General features: G+C 39.0%; 2 protein-coding genes and 1 pseudogene across 2 annotated transcripts; 2 read left to right on the plus strand and 1 right to left on the minus strand.

The window, feature by feature from the left end:
- Positions 1 to 5,080: 5,080 nt before the first annotated feature.
- LOC122662821 lies at positions 5,081 to 5,993 on the minus strand (annotated as a pseudogene).
- A 482-nt stretch (positions 5,994 to 6,475) lies between these two features.
- Positions 6,476 to 9,705, plus strand: LOC122662038 (receptor-like protein kinase 7). The gene is made up of 2 exons (XM_043857590.1): positions 6,476 to 9,169; positions 9,254 to 9,705. The coding sequence occupies exons 1-2, from the start codon at positions 6,562 to 6,564 to the stop codon at positions 9,652 to 9,654; spliced, it is 3,009 nt and encodes a 1,002-aa protein (XP_043713525.1). The 5' UTR covers positions 6,476 to 6,561; the 3' UTR covers positions 9,655 to 9,705.
- A 10,593-nt stretch (positions 9,706 to 20,298) lies between these two features.
- Positions 20,299 to 23,825, plus strand: LOC122662668 (receptor protein-tyrosine kinase CEPR1-like). Its single transcript, XM_043858369.1, has 2 exons — positions 20,299 to 22,821; positions 23,109 to 23,825. Exons 1-2 carry the CDS (start codon positions 20,337 to 20,339, stop codon positions 23,501 to 23,503), a joined length of 2,880 nt encoding a protein of 959 aa, XP_043714304.1. The 5' UTR covers positions 20,299 to 20,336; the 3' UTR covers positions 23,504 to 23,825.
- Positions 23,826 to 25,151: the final 1,326 nt, after the last annotated feature.

The raw sequence follows: 25,151 nt of genomic DNA on the forward strand, positions 1-25,151 counted from the left end.
CCTAGATAGAAATGTGTAGGTCTAAAACCCAAGGCATCTTTAATGGTGGTGGGCCACCAGGTTATTAGGGTTTATACCCTTTTATTATACGTCATTTATAAAAGTATTTTTTGTGTATATCACCTTGGCAACACTTTCTACTCATTTGATTAAGTTATAGATTTCAGACAAAATGCAACATCATCCGGTTACCAACCATTAATCTTTATTAGATCGAAGATTAATAAACACCCTCTACCAGTTCGACCGATGAGACGCAACAAAATTAAGATTCTTGTGTGTGTCAAGGTCATGATGAGACGTTTATAGATAGTGGTGGGGCTCATATATTGCTTAAGAAGATTTAGAAGACAAGCTTGCTAAACACTTTCTACACGTTTCCTCACATCTTGATCTATACCTCTAAATTAATCCCATTATAGGAGTCCTTGTCCCTTAATATTGCGGTTAATTTTGATATTGATTAATTTTAATTGTAACATGGAATTAGAGGACATAATTTAATGAAAAACTTGTACTTCGACATTTGATGATCAGTCTATTTTTTATGTCCCACCATTTGATAACATTTATCATCGATAATGAATAACCTAATCAGGAAGTCAACTCCCCAGACTTTGAGAACAATTTGGATCCTCTACCCCTGAGCTGCCTGGCAAGACCGTGCTGCCCAGACATGGTGTTGTGCACAATGTCCACCTTATCCCTGCCCAAACACCTTGCCCGAATGCGGGTAAGGCGGTCTTTGCGGGTAGCACCGTGTTTGGACAGCACAGTCCTGCCAAGTAGCTCGGCAGTAGATGATCTGAATCCGAGAACAATTTGGATTAAGAAAATTAATTTCAAGAACTTACGAACGTGATTTATTAATAGATGAACATTGTTTGGGTAAGATATCTTGTATTTCATCGTTTTAGGGCCTCGACGAACTAGCGGGTCCTTGGAGGGATTCAGGGGTAATAGCCTCAAGAAGAATTTTAAGGACTATAAATTTGTAGTAAGGGTTCTGTTCTTTTTCTGTAATGCAATCTAAGTGTAATATTGTTGTTTGTGATTTTCATTCTTTTCTGCATTGTTATAGACTTTGTTTTTTACAAAATATGTCATTATTAATCTATATATCAAAGCGAGCTCTGATTCATACTTAGATTTGTGCAACCATGCAATTGCATCTCGAGATCAAAAACAACATTCTTATAATCTTCAATTATTAGATGTATAAAATCTAATCAAGTAACCAATATTCAAGAATAGAACCAAGAGGGGTTCCCACACTCACAGTGTAGGGAGGAATCTGCACATCAATAGGTGGTTTGAAATAGGTATTAATATGTGAAGCCCATATTTTTAGAGTTACTGAGAAAAAATAATTAAACAAAATTCATGTGAGAGAGACTGCAAAAGGGTGTTGTGAAAATCTTTTTCCCCAATTAAATAACTTTGTGTCTACATTTTACTGTTTAATCAAATTACAACAAAGTTTTGCTTTTTCTTTTTTCTCTTGATGTCCAATTGTCCTTCCCATCAAGTCCTCAATTATGACCGGAAAAAAAAAATCTATCCATATTGGTAAACACACAAACCACCCGCCATACCTAAAAAGTTAATCGATTTTGAGGATCGCAAAATGGCGAATATACATAACACATATCACACTCACACACCTAATATGCAACTAAACCCACACACCCAATGCACACAGAGCAACTTTTTATGATATTGATACACATACAAACCACACGATAGACCCAAAAAGTTAGTCGACTTTTAAAACCACAGAATGACGAATAGACACAACATACACATCATTTTTCTTCTTTGTCATGCATGCATGTTACTTTTTTGAATGAAGAAAAATCTTAAATTTTGGAATCTTTTTTCAAAGTTAAAAAAATAATGCCAAACTAATTAAACAACAAAGTAAAACCTTTAACATACAGTGTGTGTCTATTGGTATGTTCAAAGCATAAGAATTAAGAACTAAAGCCTTTATGAAGACAACCGATTTCTTTATAGTATGATTATATAATTTTTACAAATTGATTAAGGCTCCAGGACTTGTTTCTGACATGTTCTTTAAGTCATCATTTTATATCTGCTTAAAGAAGCATGAACGTTAAAAACACTACAGAATGATGGTAGCATTGTTTATACTCCAACTTTCTTATAAGTGTCATAAAAAAGATACTAAACACCAAAAAAAAAAAAAAAAAAAAAAAAACTTTCTTATTAAAAGACAAGAAAAAACAGTTGTTCGAAATGAAAAGTTTAGCAACAGATAATTTAAAGGTTGCTATATCTATCCAATAGGCAAAACTGATCATGTTAATTGATTAAAAAAATAATTATTTTTGTAAATAGGCAATGATGCAGTGAATGCGTTTCATGGCTAGGAATAAAAGAGTATTTTGTTTCGTATGAATTGGGTAGTATATGACAGATTGGCTTATATACTTAAAAGAGTCTTTCCTCCTTAGAGCTTATACTTTTGGGTTGAACTTCATGAAATGGTATCAAGGCAAATTATTAGTGCATCGATCATGTGGGGGCCCATGATCCAAAGTTGATCAGAGTTGATGCAGTGAGTATATGTGTGCCATTTTCGTCAAATAATTATGAAACTTATGTATAAATAAAAATAAAAAAAACAAATTAATGCAAGTAATGTCTCAAACAAGTATGATTAACTTTATACTGAGATTGTCCAAATGATAAAGTGACCAATTATTATGCCATTATCATAAGATGTCATTGTCTTGCATAATTTTCAAGTACCCTTGTGAAATTATAGTATTTACCCTAATTTTTTTTATAAAAAAAATAGTTACACTAAAAGGATAAAAAGGTAATTTAATAATTTATATGAAACCTTAATGGGTTGTTTACATGAAAATCTCATGTAAAAAAAGTATGCCAAATGAAAGTATTGTAACAAAGGGTTTAAAAACTCGGTTCATAACTGGTGGAATCGAATCTATTCTGATTTAACCCTCATCCTATGCACATTAAGTGTGATTGAGTTTATACTGAGTCCAACTGATTCACGGCTTATTTGAGGATGATTCAAATAGAAATTGATGGAGACATATTCATATATATATATATATATATATATATATCTTGGTCAAGGTTACACACCAGCGCAAAACGGTTAACCAACGTTTCAAGCCGCGAAGAGCAAACAAACACAACAAATTCATACTTAATTCTAAGTTTTTAAACCTTTAGTAAATTGGATCAAACTTTGAAACACGATTGTTCATTAATCTTTTAATTAATTTATTTATATATTCATGGAGCGGTCTTTCCACCATTCAAGGGGTGGGGTGGTCATTTCACCCACCCCAATGTGTCTAGGGGCAATGACACCTGAACATTTGTCCATAATATTGTTATACTCTTGAAAAGGACATAACCATGTCATACATAAGGGTCGTGTAAAAGAGATTGCCACAATAATTATTCTTTTTATTATTATTATTATTTTCTTTGTAGAAGCCCCAATAATTATTCAATACAAACAAAAAAAAAATCATTATTTTATTTTTTTATAACTGAAACAAAAAGAAAAAATTATTACACCCATCAACTCAAAAATGAAATTACACACTCTTAACATATCATTATTCATACAAGAGGGCGATATCCACCCTCTTGTATCCAAACGCATGTATCTTGCCATGTTTGTAAGGAAAAACTTACCAAAAAAATTGTTCATAATGGGGCCCACAACTATTGTGAGGTCCACAACTCTCAGTCCAGTGAGATTATAGTGCCTCTGGAATGATCACTTAATGCTTAGCCACATCCCACCTCAAAAAGTCAATGGTCAATAGATTCACCTTCTAATAGAAATGGCGATAATGAAGTTGGTCCCCCTTACTCCCAAATGAAACCCCAAAAGAGAGAGAGAAAAAACGTTACGGACGAGTCAAATGGTCAACCATATAGTGACTCAGCTTATAAAATACACGTGCGAAAACACGGTTGCTAGAATGCTAGTGGAGTTTCCTTCTTCGAACACGTAAGAAGGCAGGCTTATCTGGCAACCTCACATCCTCCAAATCATTGAGGTTCTCTTTGATTGATAATTCAGATTCACGGATATGCTAAAGTGCGGTCACAGTCTAATAAAATAAAATGATCCTGCACATCTGACCGTCCAACCATGTTGCCCCTTCTAGATTAAGAAAAGCTACTTTATGTTTAAAGCCCCCAAAAAAAAAAAAGTACATATTGGTTAATTACGTAATCAAGAAAAAGTTATTTTAACGATTAATGACGTAAGCATCACGGGAGTGAGAGCAAGTCCTTTTCCTTTTCTAGAGAAAGTACTTGCCTTAACCGTGAAAAAAAAAAATCTAAACAATTTCTGAAAAATTATATTTATTTATTTGATATATTTACAAATCTACCCTTAGATACTCTTCTAAGAAATGCGATTTGGTTAGTGAGCTTGATAACCACAATGATATTATTTTACTAATAAGTCAATGAGGGCGGGCGGCCCGAAGCTTCCATTCCATACAGCTAATACCCATGTGAGGTTGAGCTCATATGTGCCCTTCCGTTCCTCTTCGAGACATTTTTATTTTCTCTATCATCAATCATTTATTTGGTTCGGTCTGATTTATTTCCGGTTAGATTCGATCTGGTTCCCTGAAACGAGATCGAATCTTAGATCACCCTCTCCTATCTAAAAATACTCAGAACACCCCCTGTTTCAAAGTCCTATATTATAGATTAGTCCTTACCACTAGTTTTACGTTGCTAACTTATGAAGTCAGCTAGTTAAAATTTTTTAAAATCTTAACTACCCTTGACCAATGTATAGTTACCATTTTACCCATTTTACCCTTTAATCTAAAAACCCCCAAATTGATCTTCTTCCTCACACTACTTTCTTCCATGTGACCTGCAACTCAATCTTTGATGAGGAAGAAACACCCATCCAAATCTGCTCTCCTTTTGATTAAAAATTTGAGACCAATATCTATCCAGTTAGCTTCAAAGTTGAAGAGATTAAGAACACCAATGGACTATGACTTAGAGGTAGAGATGCGCCTAAGCGCCTAAGCGCCTACCAATTAGATATGGCAGCAAGGCCGACGTTGCTTAGATCTGTCCTCACTTCGACCTCAACCAGACCAATGACTTGTTCCGCTATGGCTTCGAGGAGGAGCTTATTCCAATCCACACCATGGCAGCCCAAGATCTTCAAGGTCCTGAGATTCTTGGAGCTTATGATCAGGGGTCCAAAGTACTGGCTGTTGTAGAGATCCTCAATGCAGATGGTTTTAAAGGAGTACGCGGCGACACCTGGTCCGATAGGCATGGCAGTGGAGCCGGTAAGATGCTTGACCGAAAGCTCTTTGAGAGAGGAAGAGTGATCGAAGACAGCATTCCTGCCCTTGGCACCAAAGTTGCAGGCATCACAATAGAGCTTCTTCAATCCCTTGCAATTGACGGCAACATAGACCATGCCTACATCGGTCAAGTCAAGGCAACAACAGAACTTAAAGCAAATGAGGTTACGACAGCAGAGAGAGATGAGAACAAGAGCATCGTCGCCTATGCTGACGGATCGGGAATCACATTTGAGGGCAAGGTGGGTAACAAAATCGAAAGCGAGTGAAGAGAGAGGGTATGATAGGGACGAGATCGGATTTGGCATTGAGAGAGAGGCGATGCTCTGACCCTCGCAGCGAAACCAACGGCGGCAAATGAGAGAGCAACTTTTGCAATCGAGGGAGCATAGGAACTTCAAGATGTAGGAGAAGATGATGGAGAAGAATGAAGAAGAAGGGGAGAACCACTCGCCACTAGCAGAAGAACAAGAGGAAGAAGAGATGGAGAAGAATCAAGAAGAAGTGAAGAACCAGTCACCGACTCACCGCCAGCAAAAGAAGAAGACGAAGAAGAGATGGAGAAGAAGTGAGGACCAGGCTTTTCACTTCTCGAAGATAGGGATGGGTTAAGGTTAAATATGACATTTCATTTTTTTGTTTGACTTAAGAGAACACCGTTAATGTAAAGGGGGACAGATGAATATTTTAGAATAGGAGGGGGTGATCTGAGATTCGATCCGATTTGAGAGAGTGTTTCGTAATTTACCCTAAATACAAATATAAATTGTAAAAATCCTTTTGATTTGTTTTTTTATTTCTAATTTTGGTTGGTCCAATTCGATTAATTTTCTAATATGAAATTCCTCATATACGTCAATCCCATCTTTTAAATACACTTAACCTTTATATTTTATCTCATTCTTCGAATATTCATCGAAGTTTATAGTAATTAAAAGTGATTAATAATAAGCGCATGTTTAAATTAATTAAGAACTGGAAATGGTGAGAAGGTGAGAACTGAGAAGATAAGGTCTGTGGTAGTGTGGTGACTGGTGAGTGTGAGGTCCTTAAAATGGGAATCACAAGAAACGATTTTCGACAGATGTGAACAAAAATCTCTCTACACCATTAAAACGCCGCCGACTCTTCTCTTGTCTCACTCGCAAATAATTTCTACTCATTTTGAGTCATCGTCGTTCTGGAGGAGACCCAGATGGGAAAATTCTCATCTCTACCTTCTCCGCACTACTCCATGTCGGTAATTGATGTTCCCCGGCGAGCCAATCGCCTGAAATTTCTTCCACATCTCTTCATCTTACTCTCTGTTTTCTCTGTAGTCCAATCAAATGATCTTGACATCTTAATGAAATTCAAAGCTGCGTTTCCGAAATCCAATACCGTTGTTTTCGATTCATGGACGACTACTAATAACCCTTGTAATTTCACCGGAGTTTCCTGCAATTCGCAGGGTTCGGTAACAGGTATTGAACTTGGTAACAAAAGTTTGGTCGGTGTTATTCCTGTAGATTCTCTCTGCCAGCTTCCATTCCTGCAGAAATTGGGTCTCGGATCGAATTTCGTGTACGGTACCATCACTGACGCTTTGAGGAATTGCAGTAGCTTGCGATACTTAGATCTTGGGTTTAATTCCTTCTCTGGTTCGGTCCCTGATTTATCCAGTCTAACTCAATTAGAGCTATTGAGTTTGAATGCCAGTGGGTTCTCCGGTCCTTTTCCATGGAGTTCTCTGGCGAACATGACAAATCTCGCCTTCTTGAGTCTTGGCGATAATGTCTTCGATAGGGCTCCATTCCCTGTGAAGGTTTTGAAGCTCGAGAAGTTGTATTGGCTGTACCTCTCTAATTGCAGCCTTGAAGGAACGATTCCTGTGGGCATCGGAAATCTCACTCGGCTCATCGACCTAGAACTCTCTGACAACTTTCTCACCGGCGAGATTCCGGTGGATATCGGGAAGCTTTCGAATCTCTGGCAGCTTGAGCTCTATGACAATCAATTGACAGGGAAATTCCCACCTGGGTTTGGAAACCTTACTGCTCTCAATTACTTCGACGCTTCCAATAATCTTCTTGAAGGAGACCTATCGGAGCTGAGATTCTTGACAAACCTCATGTCTCTACAACTCTACGAGAATCAATTCTCAGGTGGGGTCCCCGAGGAATTTGGTAATTTCAAGGAACTTGTGAATCTCTCGCTCTACACAAATCAGCTCACGGGTCCTCTTCCTCAGAAGCTTGGTTCATGGGCAGACTTCATTTTCATCGACGTTTCGGAGAACTATTTAACAGGTCCGATTCCACCGGAAATGTGTAAGAATGGCCAGATGACGAAATTGTTGATTTTGCAGAACAATTTCACCGGTGGAATCCCAACGAATTATGTGAATTGTACATCAATGGTTCGTTTCCGAGTGAACAACAATTCTCTTTCCGGCAGCGTTCCCCCCGGACTGTGGGCTTTGCCGAACGTCTACATGATCGATCTCACTATGAACCAATTCGAAGGTTCCGTCACGGCAGACATTGCAAAAGCCAATTCCCTCGGGCAGTTACTCCTCGGAAGCAATAGATTTTCTGGTGAATTACCGCCGGAGATCACAAAAGCATCTTCTCTGGGTTTGATCGACTTGAGCCTTAACAAGTTTTCCGGCCAGATACCGTCGAGTATCGGAGAACTAAAGAATCTGAATAACTTTTATTTGCAGAATAACCAAATCTCTGGTTCCATACCGGCTTCGCTAAGCTCCTGCGTGTCTCTGAACGTGATAAACTTTGCCGGGAACTCACTCTCTGGTTCGATTCCTTCGACTCTTGGATCGCTACCTTCTCTCAATTCGTTAAATCTATCAGACAACGAGCTTTCGGGATCAATCCCTTCGAGTTTATCTTCTTTGAAGCTAAGCCTTCTGGATCTTTCCTACAACCAATTAAGCGGTCCAATACCACAATCACTCTCTATACAGGCTTATAACGGTAGTTTCGCAGGGAACCCCGGCCTCTGTAGTTCGAACATCAATTCCTTCCGGCCATGTTCGGATTCCGGAACTGTTGTGACCAGAACTGTTATTTCTTGTTTGGTTGTGGGAGCAGCCGTATTGATTCTGTCAGTTGGTTGCTTCCTTTTCTTAAAGAAGAGGCAGAAAGCAAATCAGGACCGTGCGATGTCCAGGGATTCTTGGGATATGAAATCATTCCATGTGATGAGTTTCACCGAACACGAGATACTGGATTCCATCAAACAGGAGAATTTGATCGGAAAAGGTGGCTCCGGTAATGTCTATCGGGTGGTGGTTGCCGACGGTAAACAACTGGCGGTGAAGCACATATGGAATAACCCACCGGAATCCAAAAACAACCGGAGCAGCGCCCCCATGCTGAAGCGGCGGAACGGATACCAAGAAGAGTTGGAAGCGGAGGTGGCGACGCTGAGTTCTATCCGACACGTGAACGTGGTTAAGTTGTACTGCAGCATCACAAGCGAAGATTCCAGTCTATTGGTGTACGAGTACATGCCAAATGGGAGTCTGTGGGACCGGTTGCACACGAGTGGAAAGATGGAGTTAGATTGGGAGAATCGGTACGAAATCGGAGTTGGAGCGGCGAAGGGGTTGGAATATCTTCATCACGGGTGCGAGAGACCGGTGATACACCGTGACGTGAAGTCTAGCAACATATTACTGGACGAGTTCTTGAAGCCTCGAATCGCCGATTTCGGACTCGCTAAGATCGTTCGGGCGAGTGGAACCACCAAAGACTCGTCCTCCACACATGTCATCGCTGGCACTCATGGTTACATCGCCCCTGGTAAAAAGTTTTTAACTTTTCCGTTTCTGTTTGTCTTTTTACTTACTTTTGTCTTATTGGGGGTTTGTTTATGGTGTTATATAGAGTACGCGTACACCTGCAAAGTGAACGAGAAGAGTGACGTGTACAGCTTCGGAGTGGTGCTGATGGAGCTTGTGACGGGAAAGAGGCCAATGGAACCGGAATTCGGGGAGAATAAGGATATAGTGTATTGGGTGAATCGGAGGGTTGGAACAAGGAGAGAGAGTGTGATGGGATTGGTGGACCCCAGAATACCGGAGATGTTGAAGGAAGATGCGGTGAAGGTGTTGAGGATTGCAACAATGTGCACAGCGAATGTGCCGGCGCTTAGACCGTCGATGAGAACGGTGGTTCAGATGCTGGAGGACGCTGAGCCTTGTAAGCTCATCACCATTTCCATTTCAAAAGAAGATAAAGTATTAATGGAAGTGGAGGGTGAGGAGAAGATCAGTCAGAGCCCCTGAAAACTGATTAATTGTGGAATGTAAATAATCAAATAATAGTCCACAATTAGATAGTAAGGAAATAGGGAGTTATTTCCCAATTCGATTCCTCTACTTCCGCCTGCCCCTATTGTCATCTGTGCTCCACACACAAGTAAGGCGGAATGTACCGCCTTACCTCTGCCCGAACGAGGGTAAAGCGATACTTTTTGTCACGTTTGTGTGTGGGGGCACACGGCAATACCAGGTAGGCGGGAGTAGAGGAGTCGGATCCGTTATTTCCTCTCTTTTGAACTCGATCTCACACCATCCATGGGGTGTGATCCTAGAGGTGGTTCCCACATCTCATGGATGGTGTGATATTGATCCCAGTAGTTAACGACATTGGAGAGGAACTATGTTCGATGATTTAAGCTCCTCAGTACTTTCAGTTGCAGTTTTTGTTGTACGTTATGTAATTTTTGTAATATCTACTTCTCTTTTGCCTTTTTTCTAAAGAATTTGTTTTTAATTAAATATTATGAATCTGTTCAAGCTGTGTAAGCTCATGCCGAAAATGTTAGATAGTTGATCAATATATCAAAAACTCTAAAGTTGATGGAACGCGTTAAATTAATCTCTTTAATTTATTTTATACTAGACTGGTCAAATCATACATTAGATAGAGCCCTATTAAGCACATATAATCTTTGCTTCGGGACGTCCACAAAAACTATTTATGACGAAGATTCAAGGTAAAAAATTAAAAACTATCTCGATTAGATCGGAGATATTGGGTTTTTTTTTTTTTTTATTTATGGAAATCATTACTACTGTTCATGAGAATGTGGACTGATCAATCATTGGTCTGTGACTTCTTTTGGGAGCTCACATAGTTACCATTGGGAACTACTGATTCCCTATTCTTTGTGACTTTTAAGGGAGGTTTAGAATAGCATTAATGTTGAACATCCAACAACTTTTAACCTCTTATACAGAGATGCCTAATTGGTATATATATGCTTGAAAATTTATGAGTGGGATGGGATCATAGTTGGAAAATCAGGTTTTTTGACTCAGTTTGTGTTTTAGAAAATCTGGTGATTCGACCTAGTCAAGCTGAATCATTTTTTTATTATTATTAAAAAATACGAATAAATGCTACATTGTTATGGATTGGATAATGAAGACTTCAATGTGGAGAGAGAGAGATGGCTTCTTTTAATTTATATATAGAATCATAAATGCTACATGGCAATTTCCAAGAAGAGAGAGAGATCCAAAACGTTAATTAATTGTGAATTATGACAAGCATTTTTAGTCTTTATTGTTTTAGGCATTTAAATTTACATTTATTACTTGTTACTAATTATATTTATTGATATATTCACTCATAATCAAGTAGTATTTATATTATTCAAAAAAAAAGTCAAGTAGCATTTATGTATTTAAAAATTGACAAGACTCGTCTAGTTAAAAGTGACTCGGGTTAAAAAATCGAGTCGTGTTTGATTCGGGCGAGTCAATACCAAGTCGCGTCATTTTTTCACCTTGATCGAATCTACATGACTCTTGACTAGGTTTTCCAAAATTTTGACTCGACTTGAGTGACTCGGTCGAGTCAAAACCCGATTTTCCAACTGTGGATGGGATAGAAAAAGATGGAGTGTGTGTATTCTGGAACTGTTTATTAGGAGAAAAGGTAGGATTACGGATCAGGATCGTCTCCAAGGAGCCCAGTGCCCAGGGCGCATCCACCGGTTGAGGTGTGTCGTACATATCTCGACGTACGTATGGGAATGTGAACAGCACACCCTAACGGTTGGCAACACCTTGAGCGTGCTGTGCTCCCCGAAGATGAGCTAGATTCTAGGATTACATGCCATCCTTTTCTTCTGGAGTGAATAAGTGAGATCGGTGGGTTTTGCTTTGGACCTTTGGAATTCACCGTGAGCGTACATGGAGTCTATTAAAATAAATCAAATGAAGATCAATTATTCTTCCCTTCTTAATAAGGCCTTTTTCCTTGAGCATAAAAAGGGAAACACAGAATGATTGGATCTTAGAAAGCCGTTCAGGGGTGGAACTCGAGAGGAGAGGGGTGAGAGCATGGCTGGAGCAGTTGACTGGATCAGATACGCTATGCTGGGCTCGAAAGATTTGATGATTGGAGTAGAGCATTATCATTACAAACTACTTTTATTATTGTTGTGCTGGGTAAAGTAGATCAGCCATGGTCATGGGCCTATAAGACCATTACCCAAAGGTAATGAGACACTATAAAGTATAAACTACCTTTTTTATTTGATTTTGGTTGTGTTTGTGCGGGCAAAAGTGATCAGCCATGGCCATTAAATTTACTCATTCTCCAAAGGTTTAGAGACAAGAGAAGACGCTACAAACTACTTTATTTTGGTGCTTGTGCTGGGCAAAGGTAATCTGCGGAAAGTTAATCAGCCATTGGCCCAATGGCTTATTACACAAAGGTTGAGAATCTCTCTCTTTCTCTCTCTCCATTCGTGGGTTTTGTTTTAATGATTATGATTCTGTTTTTGTTTTGAAAAAGAAAATAATTATTAGGGTGTGAAGACGAATCATTATCCCTTCCAATTCCTCACATGAGGGTGGAAATGATCACCCTACTCTCTATCCGAAAACACTGTCCAAGGTGGGATCCACTCCTGCTTATTAGAGAAATTGGAGGTGATAATTATTCGTGTGAAGACGCACAGTTATTTGGTAACATGCATGACTACTCTAACCATAGAGTGGAATTCGGTAATGTTATTTTACATATTATTGACAAGACATTCCTTGTCCAGGTGTGGTAATTTTGTTGATCTCCCTAGGAATATAAAGAAAAGAAACAAGCATAAAAAACAATGACAAATGTAAATTATTGTCCACAACAAATGAACCACCAAAGGAATGTTTGTTAATGTTGTCGACAAATATAAGACTAGCTCACGACAATCTGATTCCACCAGCAAGTTCTCAAAGCAATCTGAGAATGCCTCCAACAATTCGATCACTTCTGATAGACATTGCTTCATTGATTAGAATGAAGTTGAATGTCGTCTTCTCAAACATTGCTCTATCGACTACAAGAAAACCATGCAACCAATGGAAACAAATTTAGGAGATTTTAGTCGCGGTAATTTTTATCCCCACTAAAAATATGTTTTTACGGACTTTATAGTCACTAAATAGTCAAAACTTAGATATTACGCAGTGATTATAGAATTTTTGCTTTTAAATCACTACCTTTCAAGTTTCAACAGTGCTAATTATTTATTACATTAATAATATAGTTTTTTAGACAAGTGAAAAAAACATTCAACATCATGAAAAGTGCTCTTTTAGAGTCGGTAATATTAAATCACCTTAATTTTTTATGCTAATGAGGAAACCTTTGAACCTGCCTGGGGGGGGGTTTAGTTATTATTGATTTAAATTATAATAATTAAACCAAATCCATACAACTTTGAGCTCTCTTGAGTCATTGGATCTCTGAAAGGGCAGCAATGGAGGTCTTAATTACCTGGTTTTGGTGGGGGGAGGGGAGGCGGGGAGATATGCTTGATCTTTCTCGGCAATTGTTAACTACTGCTCGGAACTGATCTCCTCAGAAAGGATCACCTTGAACTAGCGAGCTAGAAACAATGTTAACGCGGCATATTCTTCACCTCGAGAAGGTGATGATCATCCAGAGGAGACTGCAAATATGCAAGTTCAGTTCACTCCATGGAGAGCTATGCCTTGAAGGAAGCTTTGACAAGCTAAGGGACTTCATACATTCCTGGTCAGTCCTAATCCTCTTGGGCCGGGCCCCAACCTAGACTCTTAGATATATTTTCAATTTACGAGTTGGGCTGGGATGGGCTTTTTGTTCGGCAGATTACAGGACAAAATGTGCTTCTTTTGGGTTGTGAGCCCAACCCATGAATAGGTTCTGTTCCTGTGGTGTTTGGGCTCTGGACCAAAATGGTCGTAATGGGTTTCAGTGACTGCCCCATTCATTCAATTACTTGTGAGATAAATTATAATGGGTTAAAATCGGAAGAAAAAAAAATATTGTCCTGGAAAAAAAGTGCAGTTTGGGGCTTAGAGCTCGATTCATGGAAGATGTTAAATCCAACGGTGCCAAGCTTGAGAAGAAAGAAAAAGCAAAAGAGAAAAATAAAAAAACTGGGGCAATCGAACTCTTAGCCCCAAACTGCACCGCACTGCACTTTTAGGGAATTGGAGAGGATTTTAATGCGTTAAAATCTGTGTTCTCCCGATTGTCAAACTAAGGTTAAATAGTACAGAAGGTGATTCTTACTTTTTAATTTTTTCCAACTATCTTACTGAAATAAAATTCCAAAAGTAGCTCATTAAGGGTGAAGGATCTACCATGTTGATCAAAACCAAGAAAGTAGGGGTGTCAAAAAAAACCCAGCCAGCACAAGCCCGGACAGGGCTAGGCCGGGCCTGGGGATAACCAAGGGTTGGGCTGGGTTTGATATTTGCATGGCCCTGACAAGGCTGGGTGGGCCTAGGTTGAGGCCTCGACCAGGGCAGGGCCAGCCCGACCCTGTATTATATAATACATATTATTTGGCATGCTTTGTTGCAACGGTCAAGGTTGCTCTATTGTGACCAATTGGTCACGAGTTTGAGCCTCGAAACAGCCTCTTCGCAAAAAACTCCTTTTTTTTTATAGTCTGGGCTTAGTTAAGTGGGTTGTGATTGGGCTTTGTTAGTAACACAATTCAATGGGCCAAGATATTCAGGGACAATCAGGGCCGGTTTGGGCTTGGGTTTAGGAAGGCTCCTACCAGGATTCGAGCTGGGTTTAGAGTATACTTGGCCTGCAAGCCTGGGCAGGCTTGTTTGTTAAGGCCCATTGACTAGGTTACAAGAAAAGAAACCTGAAGAACTTCTACCTACAGAAAAAACACTGAAGAACTTTAGATTAAATATTTTTAATTAAAAATTTTTTTGATGGGTTATGAGTCTAAAGGTGGCCCCTTTCTTTCTTTTAATGCAAAGAACATTTCAATGTCTTTAGGGTGGTGGCTACTTTATATGGGGAAAATGGTTTAATTGATCAAGTAAACTAGGCACAAAAAAAGAATGAAAAAGTGAGACGAAAAGAATGAAAAAGAGAGAAAAAAAAAAAAATTCTTCAAAAGGAGCCCTCCATGCATGCATTAAGATAAGCCTATCTTAATGACACACTACTTTGAGTTTGGGCCACACGAGGATTGATCTCAGCAATTTGGATTTAAGTCATGCCGTCATATATGGAACCCTATCTCAAGCATGGCCCTTTATTGTATTAATCTTTAACCAATATTTTGCCAATTTTTTTTATGACTTAATTCTTAAGGATATACATTTCATGGTTGAAAGTTGCTAAACGGTAAAGGTTGCTCCATTTGTAGCCAAATGGTCACAGATTCGAGTTTGGAAATAGCCTCTTTGTGAAAGCAAAGGTAAGACTACGTACATTATGACTCTTCTTAGACCCCGTACTGGCGGGAGCCTTGTGCACTGGGTACGTCTTTTTACTGAAATTTGCTAAACGTATAAATGACAAAGTTGTGGAAAATAATTCTCTCCAATTCCCTAAAAGTGTGTAGCGTGGCAGTTTAGGGTGGAGATGTCGACACTTGGAAGCTCGGACATCCAATAGTGCCAAGCTCGAGAAAAAAGAAGAAAAAAAAAAACAAAGTCAATGAACTCGGATCGTTGGATGTCCGAGCTGCTAGGTGTCAACATCTCCACCCCGAACTGCCGCACTGCACATTTTAGGGAATTGGAGAGGATTAAATCCCAAAGTTATGAACTTTCTCAAAATTTATATCATCGTACTGCTACGTGTCAAATATTTAAGGTTATGTAGAGTATGCTGCCCTTTATTATTAATTTCTTTTTTTTGGTGGGGGGATTTATTGTTCTTATATACATGTTTAGGAACTTTCACATTGTCATTAAAACTGTTGCATTAAGGTTAAAATTATGTTTAGATACAATGGAGAAACGTAAGATTCTTTGAAAAATAAACCATTGAAAAATCAAGAGAAAACATCTATGCATAATGAACCATGCATATCTCTCTCTCTCTTCATCAATGTTAGGTCTTTTTTTCTGTTTTTTAAGTCATCCTTGGTATGTTTAATATGGACATGAGACTGGTGCCTAGTTGGTAGCCCCAAGAATAGTACGGGGGGTCAATGAGAGCACATGTAGGGGCACATACATGGATGGGAATTTTTATTTCACAAAGACGGGGTGATAATTTAGTGTTCTCATGTGTGTTAGTGCAGGGGCTACACCATCAAGCAGTGTTCCGTTCTTTATTCACGAGGTATTCTATGTGACAGATTATGAAACCCTAATTCTGCTATTCAATTATTGAGTCAAATCTATCAAAGCATTACCTAAAAAAAAAAATTCAAAATACTTTTTCCCTTTTTAAAAAAAAAATTCATTTTCTTCTTATTTTAGGTCTCTTTAGATATAGTAAGACAAAATGTTTCATGTATAAAAAACCCTTTCCCATATGGTAAAGTGCAAACCCTGTTACCTATAATTAGAATTTAAGAAATTTTTAAGACTAAAAAAAATATTTGAAAGCACTATCATGCATTGCTAGGTAAAGTTATTGGTCGTTGATAGTGTGATCACTATTTCATGTACTATAGCCCTCTTCCTCTAGTTTGTGGCTAAGATCAAACACTATAATCCAAAAGTTTCCTCCAATGAACATAATGGTTTTTATTACCCTTTCTAGTACTATAGTCAAGATATAAAATATAGGGAAAAAGGTCACCAGCAAAGACACAAATGGAATGGATAATCTCTTGGATAGCCCACAAGTCAAATTTACTAGTTTTCATTGTATCCCTCATGTAATGTTTGAAACTTTATAAATTTGAATTTCTAACATGTTGTTTTGTAAGTTTATGTACATTGAATTGTATTATATATTTTGTTAAATATTTAAAAAATAATAATAATAAATATTGAATTTAATCACAATAAAAATAAAAATATTAAGTTGATTCACTTTTTGTGTTTTTTTTTTCATGCCGCTCGTATTAAGGGGACCTCTCGCATCATACTAAATACAACATGGAAAACGATTTTTTCAATAGAAAACCCACATAGTTATAAGAAAAAGAATATCTTTGTAAAGGACCTGGCTCTCCACCAGCCATGACTCCAATTCCTGCCACGGCTGGAGGAGAGTCAAATACCTTTGTAAAACCCACATGATTAGAATATGAGAAAGCATAAGAAACCTCTTAGATATGGAAAAAAATTTTCCAATTATTTGTATATCAAAAAAAAATTAACGACAAGGGTCCTATTGTAGGGGTGTCAAAAAAACCCGGTCAGCTTGAGCCCGAATAGGATTGGGCCAAGCCTGTGTTCCTGCCAGGGTCGGGCTGGATTGAGAGTCTGCGTCACTCTAGCAGGGTCGGGCTGGACTTGGATTTAAATTATGGTTCCTAGGGTTGGGCTAGGGTTAAGGCCCAGACCAGGATGTTGACACCCCTAGCTTATTCACTAATTTAAGTATCTTGGGACCATAAAAAGGAGTTCACTTGAAATCTATGGTCCATGGGGGTAGCTGATCCGGATTCACTATGAGTCTCTCCACTTAGAAGGAATAATGGGACATGTCCTATCAGTCCTTGTGAACCACTTCTTCAATTCTAAACAAAAGGTTCAACGATATCTTTTCCTTTTCAGCACACGTAAACTTGACACCGAAGGACCAGTTTGTATTTGAAACTAACTTTGACAATCGTTGGATCAGAATAACTTTAAACAGCATTAAATCGACAAACTTATTCCAATCCAATGGTTGTTAGATATGGTCTCCCCATAAGGCATATCTCGCATTTCTATAACCATTTCAATAAAAGAGATACAAAAAAGGGTGAGGGGGGGGGGGGGGAGAATGTTGGAATGCCTATGATATTAAAATGCATGATTATGATAATTGACTCATAGCATATTTTACCATGTCGGTATTGAGGAGAGTGTTCCCCACGACGTCATTGTGTTGGGGAATCTCCAATGCCACACCTAGGGCTGCAACAGGGTCAGATTGGGCCAAACTTTTTAAAACCCCAACCAAACCCTGAGTCCCCTTACTTGGACCCAGGCCCAATCCAAACTTGACTCAGGACCTAAAAAATTCAACCCTGACCTGCCCTTAGGGTCAGGCCGGGCTAACCTTGATTTGCCCTGACCATGGGAAGGGGTAAGGGAGATGCAGGGATTGGGCTAAGCTTGGGGAGAAGAAGAACAGAAAGAAGAAATAACACGAGGAAGAAGAAGAAGATAGGATCGGGTTGGGTTGTGTTGAGGCCTTGGGCTGTGTTCAGCCTGACCTGCTCTCAGGGTCAAGGTATCTCAACCCAAACCTTGTTCGGATTCAGGTTGGGTTAAGGTGGGTTCAGACCTCTTGGGCCAAACTTGCACCCCTAGCCACATGACTGGTAATGTGGATAACAGTATCAACTTCATGAGACTCACATGGTCATAGTAGGGCAGAAAAAATAAAAATAAAAATTTCATAGGAAAAGACAATTTAGTACACACTAATATCGTGGGAAAAATTTTCCCATCAAACAATTTATGTATTACTTTGTTGTGATGCACTGAAGCAGCAAAAGGATGAGGGGGAGACTGGAAGAAGTGGGAGTCAAAAGTCTCCAAGCACCCCATGCATCTTTTTTGTTTTGGCTTTTCACTGCCTATCATGGCCTAGGCTCATTAGCAAAAGAAAAATGAAGGCTAAGGAAAGGTGGGAAAGAACAACCAATAGGGAATTGCCACATCTCAAAATGCAATTCCCCAGCATCTAAATGGGGCCCCAGAGCTTTAACTGATGAGTCTAGATAAAGTGGGCATCTTGGTTGCTTTTCCACCTTCATCATTGAGTTAGGGTTCCCTTACCCTTATGCTTATCCCACATAGATTCTCCATTCATGGGCTTTTTTATAGCCCACCACCTTCTTCAATCTTCTCCCTATAAGCCCAACATAAACCCTATCTTGGCCAATCACTGGAGTTGATGCCCAGATCAGTATTAACAACTAAAAGTGAATTAAATTTGATATGATCTGGTAATTATAGCTATGGACCCTATAGGTTCTTCTATATGACTATAGATGGATTCACATACAAAGTGTTGATGTCACTTGTGGGTGCTAAACTTTAATTAGTTGAGCAATTAATGGTTTTAAGACTTTATAAGTGTTAGAGCAATCACTCTTTCTTTTTTTGTTTCTGTAAAGGTTATTTCTGCTTTATTTTCTTTTAGCCCATTCGTCCCCACCATCCAAACATATTCATACCCCATCCAATCAAAAGATATAGCCTAGTTTCTAGTTAGTTCTCCCTTTCGAGTTTGAACCTCAAACCTGACCCAACTTTAATGGCCTGTTTATTGAGTTGACCGAAGGGCCCACGGCGGGTGGAGGGAGCTTCCCTTACTGAGAGGAATGAATTCAAGTAGTAGCCAAGGGAGGAGTTCTTTGGAAAAAAAATTGAAATAGAGCTCAAATGCACGAGTAAGAGCTAGAAAGATGCCCTAACCCGTTAACTGTAGCAAGAGCTCAGTAACTAATAGCCAAGGACGGTAGATCTAGCAAGGAGAAGGCCATTGATCCGAGGAGGAAGAGTGAACATAATGATCTAAACCAATCAGTAACCAACCAATAGTGAGAGCTATCTGATCAATAACAAAAAAAAAAAAAAATTTGGAAGAAAGAGAGAATTGTTCTATTCCTGAGTCATGGTCGAAATAGTCAGTTTGATTCAGTTTCGAGTCTGAATCGGTTTTATACATGTATCAGTTCAAATTGAAGCCGAACCATTAAGGTGGGTTTTGATTTTGACCACTCAGTTTCAGGTTTCTTATAGGGATCTTATCAGTCCTTTACCCGTTCAAACTCAGTTTTCCATGTATATAAAAAGAAACTATTATGTTAATGCAAAAAACTAACACCAATTCGATGTGCTACATCCACGGGTGAATCTGAATATGATTCACTTTGTGATGGAAGATAAAAAAAAATACAATGGGGATCTCTCACGAACACTCAAAGCTTGCAGCAAGAACTCCTCCTAGAAAACCCTAACACAAAAGTGCCTAAATCCCACTTCTTTTTCTTGTTTGCACAAGAAGACAATAAAACAAAGAAATACTCCTCCAAGTCAAATCGATCTCACAAAATTTATCCTTTCGATCACCACCAAAAAGTTGTCGGAGCAGGGCAAACTTTGAAACGGGTGCAAGTATTCAATACACACACACATAACATATTATTAAAAAAAAATTTGTTATCAATAGGTTGGGCCGATCGGTTCGAGTCTTGAAAACTCCAAACCAAACATGATTAATAAGAAAATCGATTCGGTTCAAGTTAGGGTGCACGAGGCCTTTACAGAACCGGCCTAAATTGAACTGAGAAGTATCCTTTTACAGGATAATGTTGGCCCATTTCAATTTTGTCGTCTTCCACCTCTTCCTCTTTCGCTTACTATTTTACTATTTTCCTGCATGCATAGCTCCTTGCCTCCTTTTCGATCAACACTGCTTAATATTGCTGCAACCAATAAGCCAATAATACCTCAACTCTGCCATTCTCCATTACATCTTTCAATTCTCCCCATTTTTTTTTTAAATCCCTTGGACCAACCTTACCTGCAACAAGATGGGTTTCCAATCTCTTATCTTCCTCTTCATGTTGGTACTTCTTTCTCAATTCAATCTCTCCTCCCAAGCCAGAGATGGTAATAATCAGTCTCATTTCTTCACTCTCATGAAGCAATCACTCTCTGGTAAATCTTTGTCTCGTTGGGCCCTCCAAGCTCCTTTCTGCAACTATGCTGGAGTCAATTGCAATGATCATGGAGATGTTGTGTCTATTGATGTGTCTGGGTGGTCACTAACTGGTCATTTTCCTCCCAACATCTGCTCTTATCTTCCACATCTTCGTGTTCTCCGGCTTGGTCCAAACAAGTTCCATGGCTACTTTCCATCTACCATCATCAATTGCTCTGTTTTAGAAGAGCTTAATATTACTGGCTCATCTCTCACTGGATCACTACCAGATTTCTCACCTCTGTCTTCTCTCCGAGTTCTTGATCTTTCATACAACTCTTTCACTGGGCAATTCCCCATCTCTTTTACCAACCTCACCAATCTAGAAATTCTGAATTTCAACGAGAATGGCGATTTTGCCCCGTGGCAATTACCTGAGGAGATATCTCAGCTGACAAAGCTCAAATCAATGATCTTGACAACAGCTATGGTGCATGGAAAGATTCCAGCAACAATTGGGAATATGACTTCACTTGTTGACCTTGAATTGAGTGGTAATTTCCTTGTGGGTCAGATTCCTTTGGAGATTGGAAAGCTCAGGAACTTGCAGCAGCTCGAGCTCTACTATAATCAGCTCGTCGGCGAAATACCATATGAGCTTGGAAATCTTACACAGCTCATTGATTTAGACATGTCTGTCAATCAATTGAGTGGAAGGATTCCAGAGTCTCTCTTTAAGCTTCCGAATCTTCAAGTACTGCAACTATACAACAACACCCTCACCGGAGAAATTCCAAGCATGATTGGGAATTCCACCACATTGAGGATATTATCTCTCTATGATAATCACTTGACCGGGACAGTGCCCTTGAATCTTGGGGCTTCATCTGATTTAGTAGGTTTGGACTTGTCAGAGAACAGCTTATCAGGGGAGTTGCCACCAGAGGTTTGCAAGGGAGGTAAATTGGTGTACTTTCTTGTATTGCAAAATCAGTTTTCTGGTCAGTTGCCTGAGACTTATCAGAATTGTAAGTCTCTTCTTCGGTTTCGGGTTAGTTTAAACAGTCTGCAAGGATCAATTCCTGAGGGGCTTCTGGGTCTTCCTCATGTATCAATCATTGATTTAGCTTTCAATAAATTTGAAGGTCCAATTTCAAGAACAATTGGAAATGCTAAGAACTTATCAGAGCTGTTCATACAGCAGAACAGGATTTCAGGTCTCATACCACCAGAAATCTCTCAAGCTGTTAATCTGGTGAAGATTGATCTCAGCAAAAATCTCTTATCTGGACCTATTCCTCCTGAAATTGGAAACCTCAGGAAGCTGAACCTATTACTTATGCAAGGTAACAGGATAAATTCATCAATTCCTGCATCACTTTCTTACTTGAAATCTCTAAATGTTCTTGATCTCTCCAACAATCAACTGACAGGGGTTATCCCAGATAGCCTTTGTGAATTGCTTCCTAATTCCATCGATTTTTCGAACAATCACCTCTCAGGTCCAGTTCCTCCCTCACTGATCAAGGGAGGTTTAGTAGAAAGCCTTTCAGGCAATCCAGGTCTCTGTGTTTCTGTCTATCCTAATTTATCTGATACAAAGTTCCCTGCTTGTCCACAAATTTACATCAGAAAGAAGATGAATTGTATCTGGGAAATTGGGATTTCAATAGTAGTTGTAACCATTGGAGGTATCCTGCTTCTTAAACGTTGGTGTAGCAGAGAGAGAGTAGTGATGGAACAGGAAGATGAAATGGTGTCTTTGTCCTCCTTCTCACACGTCCAAAACTTCCATAAGGTCAGCTTCGACCAGCGTGAGATCATTGAGGCCCTGGTAGACAAGAACATTGTCGGAAATGGAGGATCTGGGACTGTTTATAGGATCCAGTTGAACAATGGAGAAGCTGTTGCAGTGAAGAAATTGTGGAGTCAAAAGACAAAGGACCTTTCAACAGAGGATGATCAATTGGTACTAGATAGAGGGCTAAAGACAGAGGTAGAGACACTGGGGAGCATCAGGCACAAGAACATTGTCAAGCTTTACTGTTACTTTTCCAGTTCAGATTTGAATCTTCTGGTTTATGAATACATGCCAAATGGGAACCTATGGGATGCACTTCACAGAGGAAGAATTCTACTGGACTGGCCAACCCGACATCGGATTGCACTTGGGATTGCACAAGGTTTAGCTTATCTTCACCATGATCTGATGCCGCCGATCATTCACAGAGACATCAAATCAACCAATATCCTTCTCAGTGCAGATTACCAGGCCAAAGTTGCAGATTTCGGGATAGCCAAGGTCTTGCAAGCAAGAGGTTCAAAGGATTCCACTACTACTGTTATTGCTGGAACTTATGGGTACCTAGCTCCAGGTAATCAAGTTACAATTCAATTCAAAACCACTGTTACTATGGGCTTAATTCATATAGACTTTTCACTCTCCCCCCCCCCCCCCCCCCAACCCTGGAACTTGGCTTTTTTTACTTGTTTGGGTTGCTGTTTCTGCATCATTTGAAATTTCTCTTTTCCTTGTCAAGCTCTTCTACTTTCCAATTGATCAAGTTACATATCAAGTACTTTGAGTTTTCTTATGTTAATCATTCTCTGTTCAACACTGCTTGTTTTACAATATTGATGCTTGCTGACATTTTAATGACAGAGTATGCGTACTCGCCAAGAGCCACAGTCAAGTGTGATGTCTATAGCTTTGGGGTAGTGCTCATGGAACTGATAACTGGGAAGAAGCCAGTGGAGCCAGAGTTTGGAGAGAACAAGAACCTCATCTACTGGGTCTCATGCAAGGTGGAGACCAAGGAAGGAGCAATGGAGGTCTTAGATAAGAGATTATCAGGTTTATTCAAGGATGAGATGATGCAAGTGCTCCGAATTGCCATTCGTTGTACCTGTAGCGGCCCTGCTCTTCGCCCAACCATGAATGAGGTTGTTCAGTCACTGATTGAAGCAGACCCTTGCAGGTTAGATTCTTGCAAGTCATCAGGAAAGATCAAAGAATCATCAAATGCCAACAAGATTAAGAACCCATCTGAGTTCTAACTAATAGAAGGAACTTGATGAGGAGTAAGTAATCAGTAGAAGTAATATTGGACTACAGATGAGTGTGTTCTTCAAATTATTGAGATACTATTCTTGAAGAACAGCTTTTTACCCTCTCACTGTATAAACTAAATAGTACAGCTTACTAAAAGAAAGAAAGCAGCAAAGAGATTCTGTCTTTCTGCCCTTATGAATTTATTTTTGGTTCTTGTAATTATGTGAGAATTTGGGCCTTATAACTGCTTCATAGTAACGCATAGTATCTATATATTTCATAGATCCAAAAAACAAAATTCGTATCTCTTGCTTTTTATTTGATGGATAGTTCTTTTTCAACTTTTCTTGTTCTCCTTTTTATTTGATGAGAGTGACAAAGAAAGAACTCAGAAAAGCAGAGAAGGGTGGAAGTTGTGATTTTTGCAAGGTCGTCTCCTTTTGTATGTAAGTGGGTGGATTCCTGATCCATTTTTTTGAATTTAAAAGTTTAGATTCGTTGGGAGGGCCCAGTTCATATGAAGTATCCGTTGTAATAAAGATGGGAGGACTATCATGGAGTGATAAGCATCTTTGTCTTTGTCTTTGTGAACCTGATTATTTTGTTGAAAGATTGGTGAGAGGGAAGAAGAGCCAAAAGGAAGAAAAAGCACTTTGCTTTCTTGATCACCATAGACAGTATCCAATGAACTCCACTCACAAACACTGTCTTACAATTTTTGGGGACAGTGTGGGGATGCTTTTCCATGCCCTCTCACATCTGGCTATGTGGGTTCTGCATGACATACTCTCTCCTTCTTGATCATGTGGGTCAACCCTATTGACGAAACTGTTTCTTATGCCCCAATTGGTCGGACGTAGGAGATTCCCCTCACACTCTTGGAATGGAAAACCTCTGCCCTTAATTCTATATTCATTGTTAAAAAACTTGGTTGGACTTTACCAGCAGATTGATCAAATTATGAGTTGTTTCTAATTTGGTGGGTTGGTGACGCAATTGGAAGTATGGGGCTAGATCTCGTTCTAAACTTCTAGCGCTCATGACCCCTTGAATCCTTAGGTAAAGAAAACTATAATTCCAATGAGGAAAAAGAGCAAACAAATCGATTTAATTCATAAACTTAAAGATGATCTTATTTCATTCAAAAAGACTTTAATATAATAAGGTCAGATTACAATGGAAAGGGAAACCTAAATAATACAAGAAACGAAATAATATAGGAAAATAAAATAGGACACTAATATTCTTAACGCACAAAACTTTAGAGGCTGCATACACCCCTTAAACTCTGAAATTGTCATCCAGCCTGTAGAGCATTGGTTGTCGTTTCCAAAAAGATATTATGGCTCCTCCACTTTAATGAAAAGTTATGACCTTCGAAAGTTGAACTGGCAAATTAATACTTTTGATCTGGTCGGGTGGACTTCTGCTGGTCCAACCGATCAAGGAATTTTTTGAAAATCTTCTCTACATCAGTAAGAATATAAACGGAAAGTTGAAAATCCAAATTCGATTCGCATATTTGTTCGTTTAGGGGTATCTATATCTAAACAGAGAATATCTATATCTAAATACAGATAATCCACAAAAAAATCTATCCAATTCGAATAGATATCAACAAACTTTAAAAAACTAAGGGCAAGAGAATGCTAA

This window comes from Telopea speciosissima, chromosome 5 (assembly GCF_018873765.1).
Source record: "Telopea speciosissima isolate NSW1024214 ecotype Mountain lineage chromosome 5, Tspe_v1, whole genome shotgun sequence".
In the NCBI taxonomy this organism is placed as follows: domain Eukaryota; kingdom Viridiplantae; phylum Streptophyta; class Magnoliopsida; order Proteales; family Proteaceae; genus Telopea; species Telopea speciosissima.